Source organism: Sturnira hondurensis, unplaced genomic scaffold, assembly GCF_014824575.4.
Source record: "Sturnira hondurensis isolate 20B ecotype Veracruz unplaced genomic scaffold, ASM1482457v3 Scaffold0002840, whole genome shotgun sequence".
In the NCBI taxonomy this organism is placed as follows: Eukaryota; Metazoa; Chordata; class Mammalia; order Chiroptera; family Phyllostomidae; genus Sturnira; species Sturnira hondurensis.
Window position 1 is genome coordinate 18,514,918 of NW_028075471.1, and position 11,684 is coordinate 18,526,601.

At 39.5% G+C, this 11,684-nt stretch overlaps 1 protein-coding gene and 2 non-coding genes across 3 annotated transcripts; 1 reads left to right on the top strand and 2 right to left on the bottom strand.

Moving 5' to 3' along the window:
* The first annotated feature begins 706 nt into the window (after positions 1 to 706).
* On the top strand, positions 707 to 2,025 carry LOC118983675 (39S ribosomal protein L45, mitochondrial-like). The gene is given in 3 exon segments (XM_037041307.1): positions 707 to 869; positions 872 to 1,000; positions 1,003 to 2,025. Coding segments are annotated over 3 exon segments (930 nt in total). The 5' UTR covers positions 707 to 733; the 3' UTR covers positions 1,668 to 2,025.
* Positions 2,026 to 6,728: 4,703 nt separating this feature from the next.
* On the bottom strand, positions 6,729 to 6,892 carry LOC118983707 (U1 spliceosomal RNA). Its single transcript, XR_005065773.1, has one exon. It is a non-coding gene; the product is annotated as a U1 spliceosomal RNA (small nuclear RNA).
* A 1,923-nt stretch (positions 6,893 to 8,815) lies between these two features.
* Positions 8,816 to 8,922, bottom strand: LOC118983725 (U6 spliceosomal RNA). The gene has a single exon (XR_005065783.1). It is a non-coding gene; the product is annotated as a U6 spliceosomal RNA (small nuclear RNA).
* Between the last annotated feature and the right edge of the window lie 2,762 nt (positions 8,923 to 11,684).

An 11,684-nucleotide genomic window follows, 5' to 3' on the forward strand; every position in this document is an offset into this window, starting at 1 on the left:
AGCAACTTTAAGGGTTGAACTAATTTCATAAAAGAATCTGAGTGACTAAAGTGAAAAACAGCAATGACCACAAAGTTTAGGCAGGCCAAATAATAATCTACATTTTAAAAAATCTGTGCAATGTTTAGCAAACAGATCACTGGGGAGGGGGGAGGAAGCAAGAAAAGGAGTCACATAAACTTTAATAAACAAAGTCACATACCAACAAACATTTAAGCCACTGTGTAAGCAAGATGAAGAACTGAAGTTCATTTTTAGTTACAAAGATCTTAGGGATGGGGTGGGAAACAAAAATCCAAGGGGAAAATCATTAATAAGATAAGCTGAGCTACTTTCCCACAAATATTTTCTTTTTTAAAAAAGGCGGGGGGGGGGAGCTATACTCTGTGTTTTAGAAAAAAATCAGTGTCTATCATTCACATCCAAATAAAGCCTCTCTGCAAGCAGTCAAGGAAAAACTGAAATCCCATTGTCATCACATTATGTTTGTGGGGTACCATTTCAGAATATCTTCCAAAATTAATATAAGACTCTGAAATGAAGGGGAAAAGAAAATGAAGGAAAACCCACCCAAAAACAAATGACAAGAAAACCTGGATTTATATCCTTGAAGTGTGTCATTTTAAGGGTTTCCTGTTTACTAACAACAAGAACAACAACATACACATACACCAAACATCTGGTTTCCAGGAAGTTAGTTATTTACATTAAACAACACTGGGGAGTGAACAAAATGGCTGCCTCCATGCCATGGGGGTTGTTTTGTTTATCCAGGGCTTTACAATGGTGGTCTCAGCAGCCACTTCTGGTGACACAGTCCATAGCTGTAGTTCCAGTGAGAACTAAAAAACATTTCACACCTCCTACTTACAACCCAAATGCAAATCAGAAAAGGAGTTTATACAACATGCCCAGAAAGCAGGAGTGGTCATTCCTCCAGAATGTATGCAGCGTCCCATACATGTGGCCTATACAGCTGGTGTCTTTGACACCTATGTTCCAAGGGTGATGCTTATATGTCATCTATTTCAAAGGAAGGGCTGGCACAGAAAACTGAGTGGTTGAAGAATGTGGCATCACAATGGTCAATATGGAAAATAAAAGAATATGATACTAATTTTAAAATAAAGGACTTCCCTGAAAAAGCTAAGGATATCTTCATTGAAGCTCACCTTTGTCTAAACAACTCAAACTCTGACCAACTTCATACCTTGGCAACTGAAAACTGTTTTCCAGACATGGTCTGGGACATCCAATATAAGACCTGCTGGAGTCTCCTAGAATCTTCAGAGCCACCCCAGGTAGGTCAGGTTCGCTGTTCAAGTATGCAGAACCAGGACAACATATACAGCCAGATCACCATCCACATGTATACCCATCAGACTTTGGCCATCTATGACCGGTTTGGCAGACTGACATATGGACAAGAAGATGTGCCCAAGGATGTCCTTGAGTATGTTGTTTTTGAAAAGCACCTGAGAAATCCCTATGGGAGCTGGAGAATGCATGGCACGATCACCTATCCATGGGCACCCCCTAAACAGTCCATCCTTAAGATGGTGATGATCCCTGGCCCCCCACTGAAACCATGGGAAGACTATGAAGAGCTGCAAGGAGAGGCCCATAAGCCTCAGCTAGCCTGGTGGCAAAGCTGCTTCCTGGGGTAAAGTGTGGGTGATGAAGTGGCTGGGATCTGTGAAGTCATGCATCTCCATCACGCTGTTGAAAGAACTACCTTTGTTCTCTCCTCTCTTGCTGGGGCCTTTCCAGCAGTCTCATCCTCAATACCCACAGCTGAGGGCAAGGCCGGGGTGGGTGGCTGCTATGCACAGCATTGGACCCACTTACTCTTTTTTCAGTTTTATATCTACCTTCTGGGTCTAGATGAAAGACACTTTGTTTTAGAGAATGTCTGACACCTGTCTTTCCCATAGCAGGGGCTGTCAGGAGCAAACTAGTAGAATTTTCTTATCATAGGACAGGCATCAGAGTTTGAAATAAAACAGTCTCAGTGTTTTGGAAAAATTAATTAATTAATTAATTAATTAATTAAACAAAACTGGGGCTTCATTAGTAGAAACAGAGCCCTTTCTTCCTAGGCCACCTCTTCAGGGAGAGAGGAGCTGCCAATCTTGCTGCAGGAGTGGGATATTGATTCTAAGGGATCACACTCCTTTCTGCCTGAAAATTCCAAGACATTTGAGATAAAATAATTTTAATACATCGTTATAAAACTATTTTAATCAAACCGTCCTACAAGCAAAATAATCTATCTCTATAACACAAAAGCAAGTAAATATTGAAAACTTAAGATGAATTTTGCTAATGTTGAGCTTAAGTCAAGTTAGCAAGAAATAACAACACAGAACAAAGTTATCTGCACCCATCACATCTCTGCTGTGTCTACATGGAACTACAACATTGTGATGATAAGAAAAAGTCAATAATTGCTCAGATGTTATGTCTGGTCCCCAGCAGCTGGCACGCCCGTGGTATGAGGACTCTCCCTCTTATCCTTTTGAGAAGTTCACTCAGAGGGCTTTCACCTTTGTGTCTCTCTGTCAGCTCACAACCCTCTGGCTGCCTGAGCTCCTACTTGCACTCCAAGGAGGTTGTCGCTCAGCCACACTTGCTACCTTACTTCCATTGGGCTCTTCCACCACCACATGGTGACAGCTAACGGTGAATTCAGATAAAAGCAAATTCTTGTCCATGAGAATTTTCTTAATGAAATACTTTGTCTATCAGGCCAAGAACTTTGACTCTGCCATAATAATTCCTCCAAATGCTCCTCCCACTACAACCTAGAGAAATGGTTTCTCTGGTAAGTAAAGACTGGTCCTCTCTCAAGTCCCACATTTTTAATAGCCAGCAGGCTGAGTGAGAGTTCTCTGAACTCCCTTCCTTCTCTTTCGAAGCCTTCCTTCCTTCAATAATTCATCCTTACTTGACGTCTACTCACACTGAAGCCACCATGTCCCCATCCTCTATGGCTCAAAGAGTAACAAAACATAGTTATGACAAGCTGTATGTATTGACACACCAGCCTGGGATCTAATACTAGCTTTAGCCAATCATGACTTGTGACCCTCTCTAAACTTCAGTTTCTGCATCTGTTCAGCAGGTACAACAACAGCATATTTGTAGGTTCCGGCTACAGCAATAAAACACCACACTCCGGGAGGCTTAAACAAAAGACATTTATTTTCTCACAGTTTTGAAGGCCAGAGTCCTTAGATAAGGGCCAGCAGGGTTCGTTTCTGGTGAGAGCCTTTCCTGAGTTGCAGATGCCACCTCCTGGCCCTATCCTCACAGGCCTTTCCTGTGTGCACTCAGTGCAAGGGGAATTCCTGGTGTCTCTTCCTCTTATAAGGACCCAAGTCCTATCAGGGGAGGGCCCCACCCTTATGACATCATTTAACCTTAATTACCTCCCAGTGGGCCATATCTCCAAATATAGTCACATTGAAGGTTAGGACTTTGACATACAAATCTCTGAGAGACACAGTTCTGTCCAGAACAAATAGTATTTCTGCCCCCTTGAATGATTTGAGGAATGTGCTAGTTCAGGGCCTCTGAGAAGCAGACAACAAAACAGATTACATATGCAAAACACTCCCTGGGGAAAATACCTCTGAGGGAAATCGGGGAGTTGACAGAGGCTAAAAGAGCTGTTGGACCAAAAAGCAGGTCTGACTGATGCTGCATGGGTGAAAAGAAAAAGCCTTAGATTAGGTTCGGTTCTAAGGAAGATTCAACCAGGGCAATAAAGAGTGTGGGAGCCTGCACTCTGTCCCTGCTCACCCAGTCACTCATTGGGAAGAGGCTGTGCAAAAAAATGAACACAAGGATGCATCAGAAAACAGCAGTGGGACCACCAGGCAATTATGCCTCCCTCTGTTGGAGGGCTGAGCTCCTCCATGGCTGCCACTGAGATTAAATTTACAGTGCATATGAAGTTCCTGTCCCCATCTCAGAGTAAAATCTCTACAAAATAGTAGCGGTAAAGAAGATGATGATGACATCACTCTTCATATTTTGCTGAGGATCTTGGAACCTGACTCACAGTTTTTATCCAGTCCTATGCTGCCATCATGCTCTATGGGCTGCAAAATTCCTATTGGCAAGCTAACCTAGTTTAACCTTTTTCTCCTGTACTCAGCTGACTTTCCTCTCCAAACACTTTCCAAAACACCTGCTGGGCAATAACATATTTTGTCACCCAAAGAATCCAGTCCTATGACCACCTCCACTTACTGTCTGGCTACTGATGGAGGAAGGGGGAACTGAGCAGAGCCTGGCAGACTCTCTAAATTGAGGGTACAGAGGTGGAAGACCAAAGGCAAAGGTGGCTAAAATTCACACTGAAGAGAACCAGAGGGAAGAGTTCCATGGAGAGGGTACTCCTGAGATCTTGCAGTACCCTTGATTAGTAAGCTAAGAACTGATCTTATATGCATGTGAGGAAACGAACCAAACATTTAAAAAAATTAGGAGAATTAAAAGGAACAATCCCTAGAGTTCACATGCTACCAGAAATAGTAGATGATCCCGATAGCTAGAGTGGAAAACCTTCTAATTCACAAGGTATCAGGTGAAGAACTCAGAAGGGTCTTTCCACAAGTACAGGAAATAATTAATTAACCCTCACTAAATGATAAGCTGGTCTCAGCCAACAAAGCTGAAAAGCAAGACCTACAAAGAACAAAATGTTTCCAAGTAACTTAACCTTGTCCCAGAACAAAGTATAAGAATGTTTATAGGAACACAAAAATATCTAGCACTCAACAAGGTGAAATTCAAAATGCCTGGCATCTATTACAAATTAAGCATATAAAGAAACAAGAAAACAGAAACCTTAATGAGAAAAAGCAATCAAAACCAACCCCTACTAACACTAACTTTGGTATTATCAAGCAGAGACATAAAAACTTATTATAACTGTGTTCCAGAGGAAGTTAGAATATATTTTGAATTGAATAAAATGAAGCAAAGCACATCAAAATGCAGGATGCAGCTAAAGCAGTGCTTACGTGGACATTCATAGCACTAAATGTTGGTTGGAAAGAAAGGTGTTCAATCAACAAATAAAACCCCCAACTTAAGAAATTATCAAAATAAGAGCAAATAATCCTAAAGCAAGGAATAGAAGACCTAATAAATGCAATATTAATACATTTAAATAAAATAAAAATAATCAAAGAAATAAAATCTGGTTCTTTGAAAGATCAATAAAATTGATAGACTACTAGCCACACTCATAAAGAAAAAAAGAAAGGAGACATCAAGTAATAACATTAAAAATGAAAGAGGAGATATCACTACAAACTCCACAGACATTGAAATCATAATGAGAAATATTATGAATAATTCTATGCACGTAAGTTCAAAACCTTAGAAATAATAAACCAATTTCTCTTTCTTTTAGTATTTTTATATTGTTGTTCTATTGCAGTTGTCCCAATTTTCTCCCATTGCTCTCCCACACCCTGCTCCCACAGTCAGTCCCCTGTTATCCATGTCCATGGGTCATTTATACCTTTTCTTTAACTAGGCCCTTCCCCTTCTTTCCTCTTTTATACCCCTTTCCCCTCCTCTATGGTCCCTGTCAGACTGTTCCTTGTTTCCATGTCTCTAGTTCTATTTTGCTTATTTGTTTGTTTTGTTCATTAGATTCTACTAATAGGTGAGATCAGATGGTATATGTTTTTTGCTGCCTGTCTTATTTCACTTAGCATAACACTCTCCAGTTCCATCCATGCTGTTGCAAAAGGTAGGAGTTCCTTCTTTCTTTCTGCTGTGTAGTATTCCATTGTATAAATGTACCGCAGTTTTTTGATCCACTCATTTACTGATGGGCACTTAGGTTGCTTCCAAGATTTGGCTATTGTAAATTGTGCTGCTATGAACATAAGGGTGCATAGGTTCTTTTGGATTGGTGTTTCAAGATTCTTAGGGTATAATCCCAACAGTAGAATTGCTAGATTGAAAGGCAGTTCCATTTTCAATTTTTTGAGAAAATTCTATACTGTTTCCAATAAATCAATTTCTTAAAAAAACTATCAAAATTCAATCGAGAAGACATATATATACTGAATCTTATATTTGTTCCTAGAAATTAAATTCATAATGAATAATCAATTTCTAAAAATCAAATTAATAGTTAAAAAAACAAACGAAAATACCTTCAAGTCAGATGACTTCAGTGGCAAATTCTACTAAACATTTAAAGATGAGATAAAACTAATTCTAAACATTCTTCCAGAAAACAGAAAAGGAGAAAACACTTCCCAACTTACTCTATGAGGCCAGAATTACCCCTATGCCAAATACCTGAAAAGGACAGTATAAGAAAACTACAGACCAATATTCTCCATGAACATAGCTGTAAAACTTCTTAACAAAATATTAGCAAATCAAATCCACAATGTATAAAAAGAAAATCATATCCCAACTCAATGAGGTTTCTATCAGAGATGTAAGCCTATTAAGATTCAAAAATAATCCATGCAGTAGAGGAATAAAAACCACATGATCACATACTTGATACAAAAAAAATTTATAAGATTCAATGTTTATTCGTGACTTAAAAACACACTCAACAAACTAGAAATAGAAGAAATCATCATCAACCTGATAAAGGGTGTTATGCTTAGTGATAAAAGACTGTATACTTACTCCTATGATTGGGAACGAGACGAGGATGTCTACTTTTCCACTTTTTTTCCAGGGGGGGAGCACAAACACAGTTCCCCACTACCACAAATTATACAGTTGAGTTTCCCACATTTGAGGAAATCGCAGGGGTCAGCACACCCAGAGTGCAGTAGGTGAGGCTCACCCTGAGAAAACCACCTTCATGCTCATGGTATCTCCCCTGCCAGGTAAGTATAGTCTTATCACTTCTTTTCAACATCATACTGAAAGTTCTAGATAGGGCAATAAAGCAAGAAGCAGAAATAAAAGACATTCAGCTCAAAAAAGAAGAAATAAAACTGCCTATTCACAGATGATATAACTTCTATACAGAAAATCCCAATAAATCTATGATAAAAATCCCATTTAGAATTAATAAATGAGTTTGGTATGATCATAGTACTTTAAATAATCAGCTTTGCAAAAAATCCCAATCCAATTACAAAGTGAGCAGAGACATTTCTTTTTCCAAAGAAGATATATAAATGGCCAACAGGTGCATTAAAAATGCTCAGTATCATTAATCTCAGGATAAAATGCACAATGAGATATCACCTTACACCTATTAGAATGTTGTTATCAAAAAAAGGCAAGAAACAACAAGTATTGTCAAGTGCATGCACTGTAGGTGGGAATGCAAATTGATGCAGCCACTATGGAAACAGTACAGATGTTCTTCAAAAAGCTAAAAATCAAATTAGCATTTTTTTTCACTGCCCTACTCCCTCTATATGGTCCCCTGGCACTTCTCTCATTCTTGTGGGGGGAAATTGATCATGTTATAGGACTGTTATACTCCAACCCATTTCCCCACAAAATATTCAGCTGCTTGAGGACAAGGACTGGGTTTCATCTGCTCCCAATGTCAAGTGCTGTAACCACATTTGTTGGAATGCAATTAGAATAACTGATATCAGCTTAAAGCATCAGTGTAACTTTCACTTTTCACTCCATTGTCATAGTGTGCTATAGAGACAACTTCCATCATGAGTGTATTTTTTCAGCATTTAAAGATTCTTATTAGGAGTTTACACTGTGAAAAGCACCAGAAGGGGTGGTTGTGGCAGAGGGTGGAGGGTAATATGAGTTTACGAGAAGAGAACAAATGCACATATGAAAGAAGCTAATAATAGGCAAGATTAATGCTCCTGAGATCTTGACTCCTTTTAATATTTATTCTAATACCATTTTTCCTCTTTAATAGAATATGAGAGTCATTCAGATTTCAATAATTCAGAATATATTCCTGACTTGAATTATTGTAGTTCTCTAACCATATTTGCTGTCTCTCCAGAATAATTTCTTGCTTTCTGCTTTGAGCCTTCATTAGTTATCTCTTTTCTTTTTAATCAGTTCTTTTCACCTACAAGTTTTCTTTTGCTATATCATTATATTTGTCTTTAAAAATATTTTTGGATTTTAAGCATCTGAGGTACACTACTTAATCTGAAAAGACTTTGTAATGCTGTCACTCAGACTTTGAAAAAACCATGAAAGAAAAGTGTCATCCCTCAAGACCTGAATGAAAGACTCAAGCTTGTGCAGGTGTCTAGACAACACATTACTACAGGGATGTGATGGCATTTCAAAAGTATTTGGAGAGCCTGACTGGTGTGGCTCCATGGGTTGGGCATTGTTCCATGGACCGAATGGTCACTAGTCCAGTTTCTGGTCAATGCACACACTTGATTTGTGGACCAGGTCCCCAGTAGGAGAGGATGTTTCTGCCCCTCTCTTTCTCCCTTCCTTCCCCTCTCTATAAAAATCAACGAATAAAATCTTTTTATTTTTTTAAAGAACTTCAGATGTGTTATTTTTGTTCTTTTTAAAATCTTTATCATATTTTTTCCATTACCATTTAGTCTCCTTATACCCTCTGACTCCCTGCCATCACCACCCTGTTGTCCATGCCCATGATAAATAAAATCTTTTAAGTTTTTGGAGATAAATTTTTTTGAAATCTTTTAAGAGATGGAGCTTCTTATTTATTTTATTTTTGTATTTTCCTTTTCTATAGTGAAGTCACAATTTTGCTACTGAATACCACACATTGTTCTTTGATTCATATGTCTCCCAAGTTAATCAAAGGGTATGAGAATGCCAACCCAGGCAATGCACAAAATACTCAATAGGCATCACAAATCTGTGTCTCACCCTTGCACAGGGGCCATGCTAATCTTCTCTGTATTGTTCCAACTTTAGTATATGTGCTGCCCAAGGGAGCACTGGAGCTTTTTATTTTTAAGGCCAGTCACAAGCTATAGTTTTTAAGAAAAAGAATATGATCTTGAGCTCGATTTTTAAAAAATGTGTCATATTGAAATGCCCAAAGTTTTTGTGATCATGCATATCCATCAGTAAAATTTGTTGAGCCTGTTCAAATTAATGTATATTTGTTTATTTATAAATTATATGTGTTTATAATTATATCTGTATGTTAAGTTCCTCTGGCATATTTCTGGTCACAGAAACATCTACAGATTTATAAATAAAGACCCTAAATATTTCTAATATTCAACATTAAAATAAATGTGAGCATACACACACTTAAGAAGGATGAATTAATCAAAATGATAATTATTTTCCAACCCGCTTGTTCCATTTCAGAGTGACCTGTGGTGTGAGTCTGTCCCAGCAGCTCTGGGCACAAGGCAGAACCCACCCTGAACAGGAGGCCCCTCCAGCACAGAGCCATTCACACTCACACTCAGTCACACTACTCACACGGGGATGATGGAGGCACACCTCCACCTCACGGGCACATCTTTGAGATGAGGGAGGAAGCTGGAATCCCCAAGAAACCCTCCCAGGCCCAGGGAAATGTGAAAACTCTACACAGAGAGTGGCCTTGCAAAGGATCAACTTTTTTGTTCCTTTCTCATCAACATTGTAATGAATCATTATTGAAGGGAACGTCGTTAATTGTGGATCTGCTGTATAGGCTGTGGTAGCCAGAGAAAGCCTCAGTGAAGTCAGGGAACATCCATAAAAATAGCTGGGGGAGAATGTTCTGGGCAGGGAGGACAGCAAGCACAAACGCGGAGAGCAGGCTGCTGTGCTAGAGGAACAGAAACAAGAAAGGGGACTGAAAGCTGAAAGGTGACAGGGACAGATCAGGTAGTGCCTTGTGGGCCGTGGAGGCATCTGGATTTATTCTGAGTGAGACAGAAGCCTCTGCAGAGTTTAGAGCAACAAAGTGGCATGGTTTAACAAAGTCTGCAAATGTATTATATGGGAAATCTGGACAGAGCTGGGAATGTCTACCTTAAAATGCTCTCATGAGGACCTGGAAGGGCTGCAGTTTCTGAAAAGCCTGCTTAAATGTCTGGACAAGTAGCTGACTTGGAGCCTAGCAGTTATCACAGCTTGGCCTGGTGGTGTCTTCTCTGTCACAGACTACCCTGCCCCTACTCTTCACCCTGAAGTTGATGGTGATAGCTCTCAAGCATCAAACCACCAGCACCAAAGGCTTTGCCTCTCAGGTGTCTCTTGAGGCAATTACTGTCTGCCCCTCCTCCAAAAAAAATCACATTAGCTTTAAAAAGAACCCATATACAAACCAAATCTTTGGAGCTGTTTCTGCCCAGTTATCAAAATTGTTGGGTTGTGTTGTCAAAATGATCCAGTCTTTAAAGTGCCTATGCTGTGAGCCTAACCCCATTCAAATGACACAACCACTTCATTCTGGCATGAGCCTGCCTGAGACCAGAGATCCCCCTTCTGTGTTCAGGGAGAAGCATTTCTTACACTTCTCTAGTCTCCAAGTGGGGCCCAGGGCCCCCCAAATGTATTTTTTGGCTACTGGATATTCCACATCACCCACATATGGTCTTTGCACTCATGGAACGTAAGAGCAGACCTTCGTATTTACCTCATGGGAAGGCAATACTGGCTTCATCACTACTGCCAACTCTCCTGGGTTGGTACTGAGTACCTGGAAGTCTGTGATGAAGAGCTGGTGGGATTTTCAAGGAACACCTGTCCGATGAGCAAGTGAGGGCACCAAGTGATACAAGCACCAACCCCTCCACTATGCAGATCAAAAAACCACTGGTCAAGTGAAACTTTTCAAAAGACCCTAGTTCAGATGCACTATAATAAATCCACAATGGTCAAACATAGTTTCAGGTTTGGGCTAAAGCTACCCTTAGGGCCAACTCTAGGAATGGATGAATTCCACTGTGATTTCACATATTGGAAAGATAGAATATTCCAAATTCCACAATTACACATCCAATAAACTTCAATTTCTCCTTTGAATTAAAATGTGAATATCCTTGGGTAAACATAACAGGAAATTATTTATGTCTTGTCTCTTTATTATGAATGATATTATTAGATACCTTCCAATAAAATAATCTTTAATGTTATCATTTACATTTAGAGAAAGAACACTAAAAAAACAGTCACAACAGTCACTCCTCTTCCTGAGCAGTAAGGGCACTAAGTTTTTAAGATAGGAAGAAGGAATATGAGGAAAAAATTGGCTTGGAGGTAATGCGGAACCACCTTGACGCACTTTGCATTTTGGCCTAGTGCCAGTCTTGTTCACAGCTTTTCAGTGTCAAATGGCTAAGTGGTTTGCATTTTACAATGAAAGCCAGGCTAGATGAAAATTATCCCTCTGTCTGATAGACAAGTCATTATACTTTTTAAAAATCCTACATAAATCAAACCCGAGTTTTATCATTCAGCCTTTACTTTCCAAGACCATTTATGAAAAGACCCTCTTTTCATCAATCAAACATCTTTTGGTGACTTTTCCCATTGTAATGGGGGTGAAAATGAAGGTGTCCAGGGTACCAGGCAGATGAGAACAAGCAGAAAACACAGCTTGGTTAAAGATCGTCAAGGACAACAAACACTTGGCATGAGAAAAACAATAGAGAGGGGTGAGGATTGTGGCATGTTGGGTAGAGCATGACTGCTTCTAGGGAACAGCTGCACAGCTTCTTCCCATCATGCAAAGAGGCCAAACCCTAGGCCTT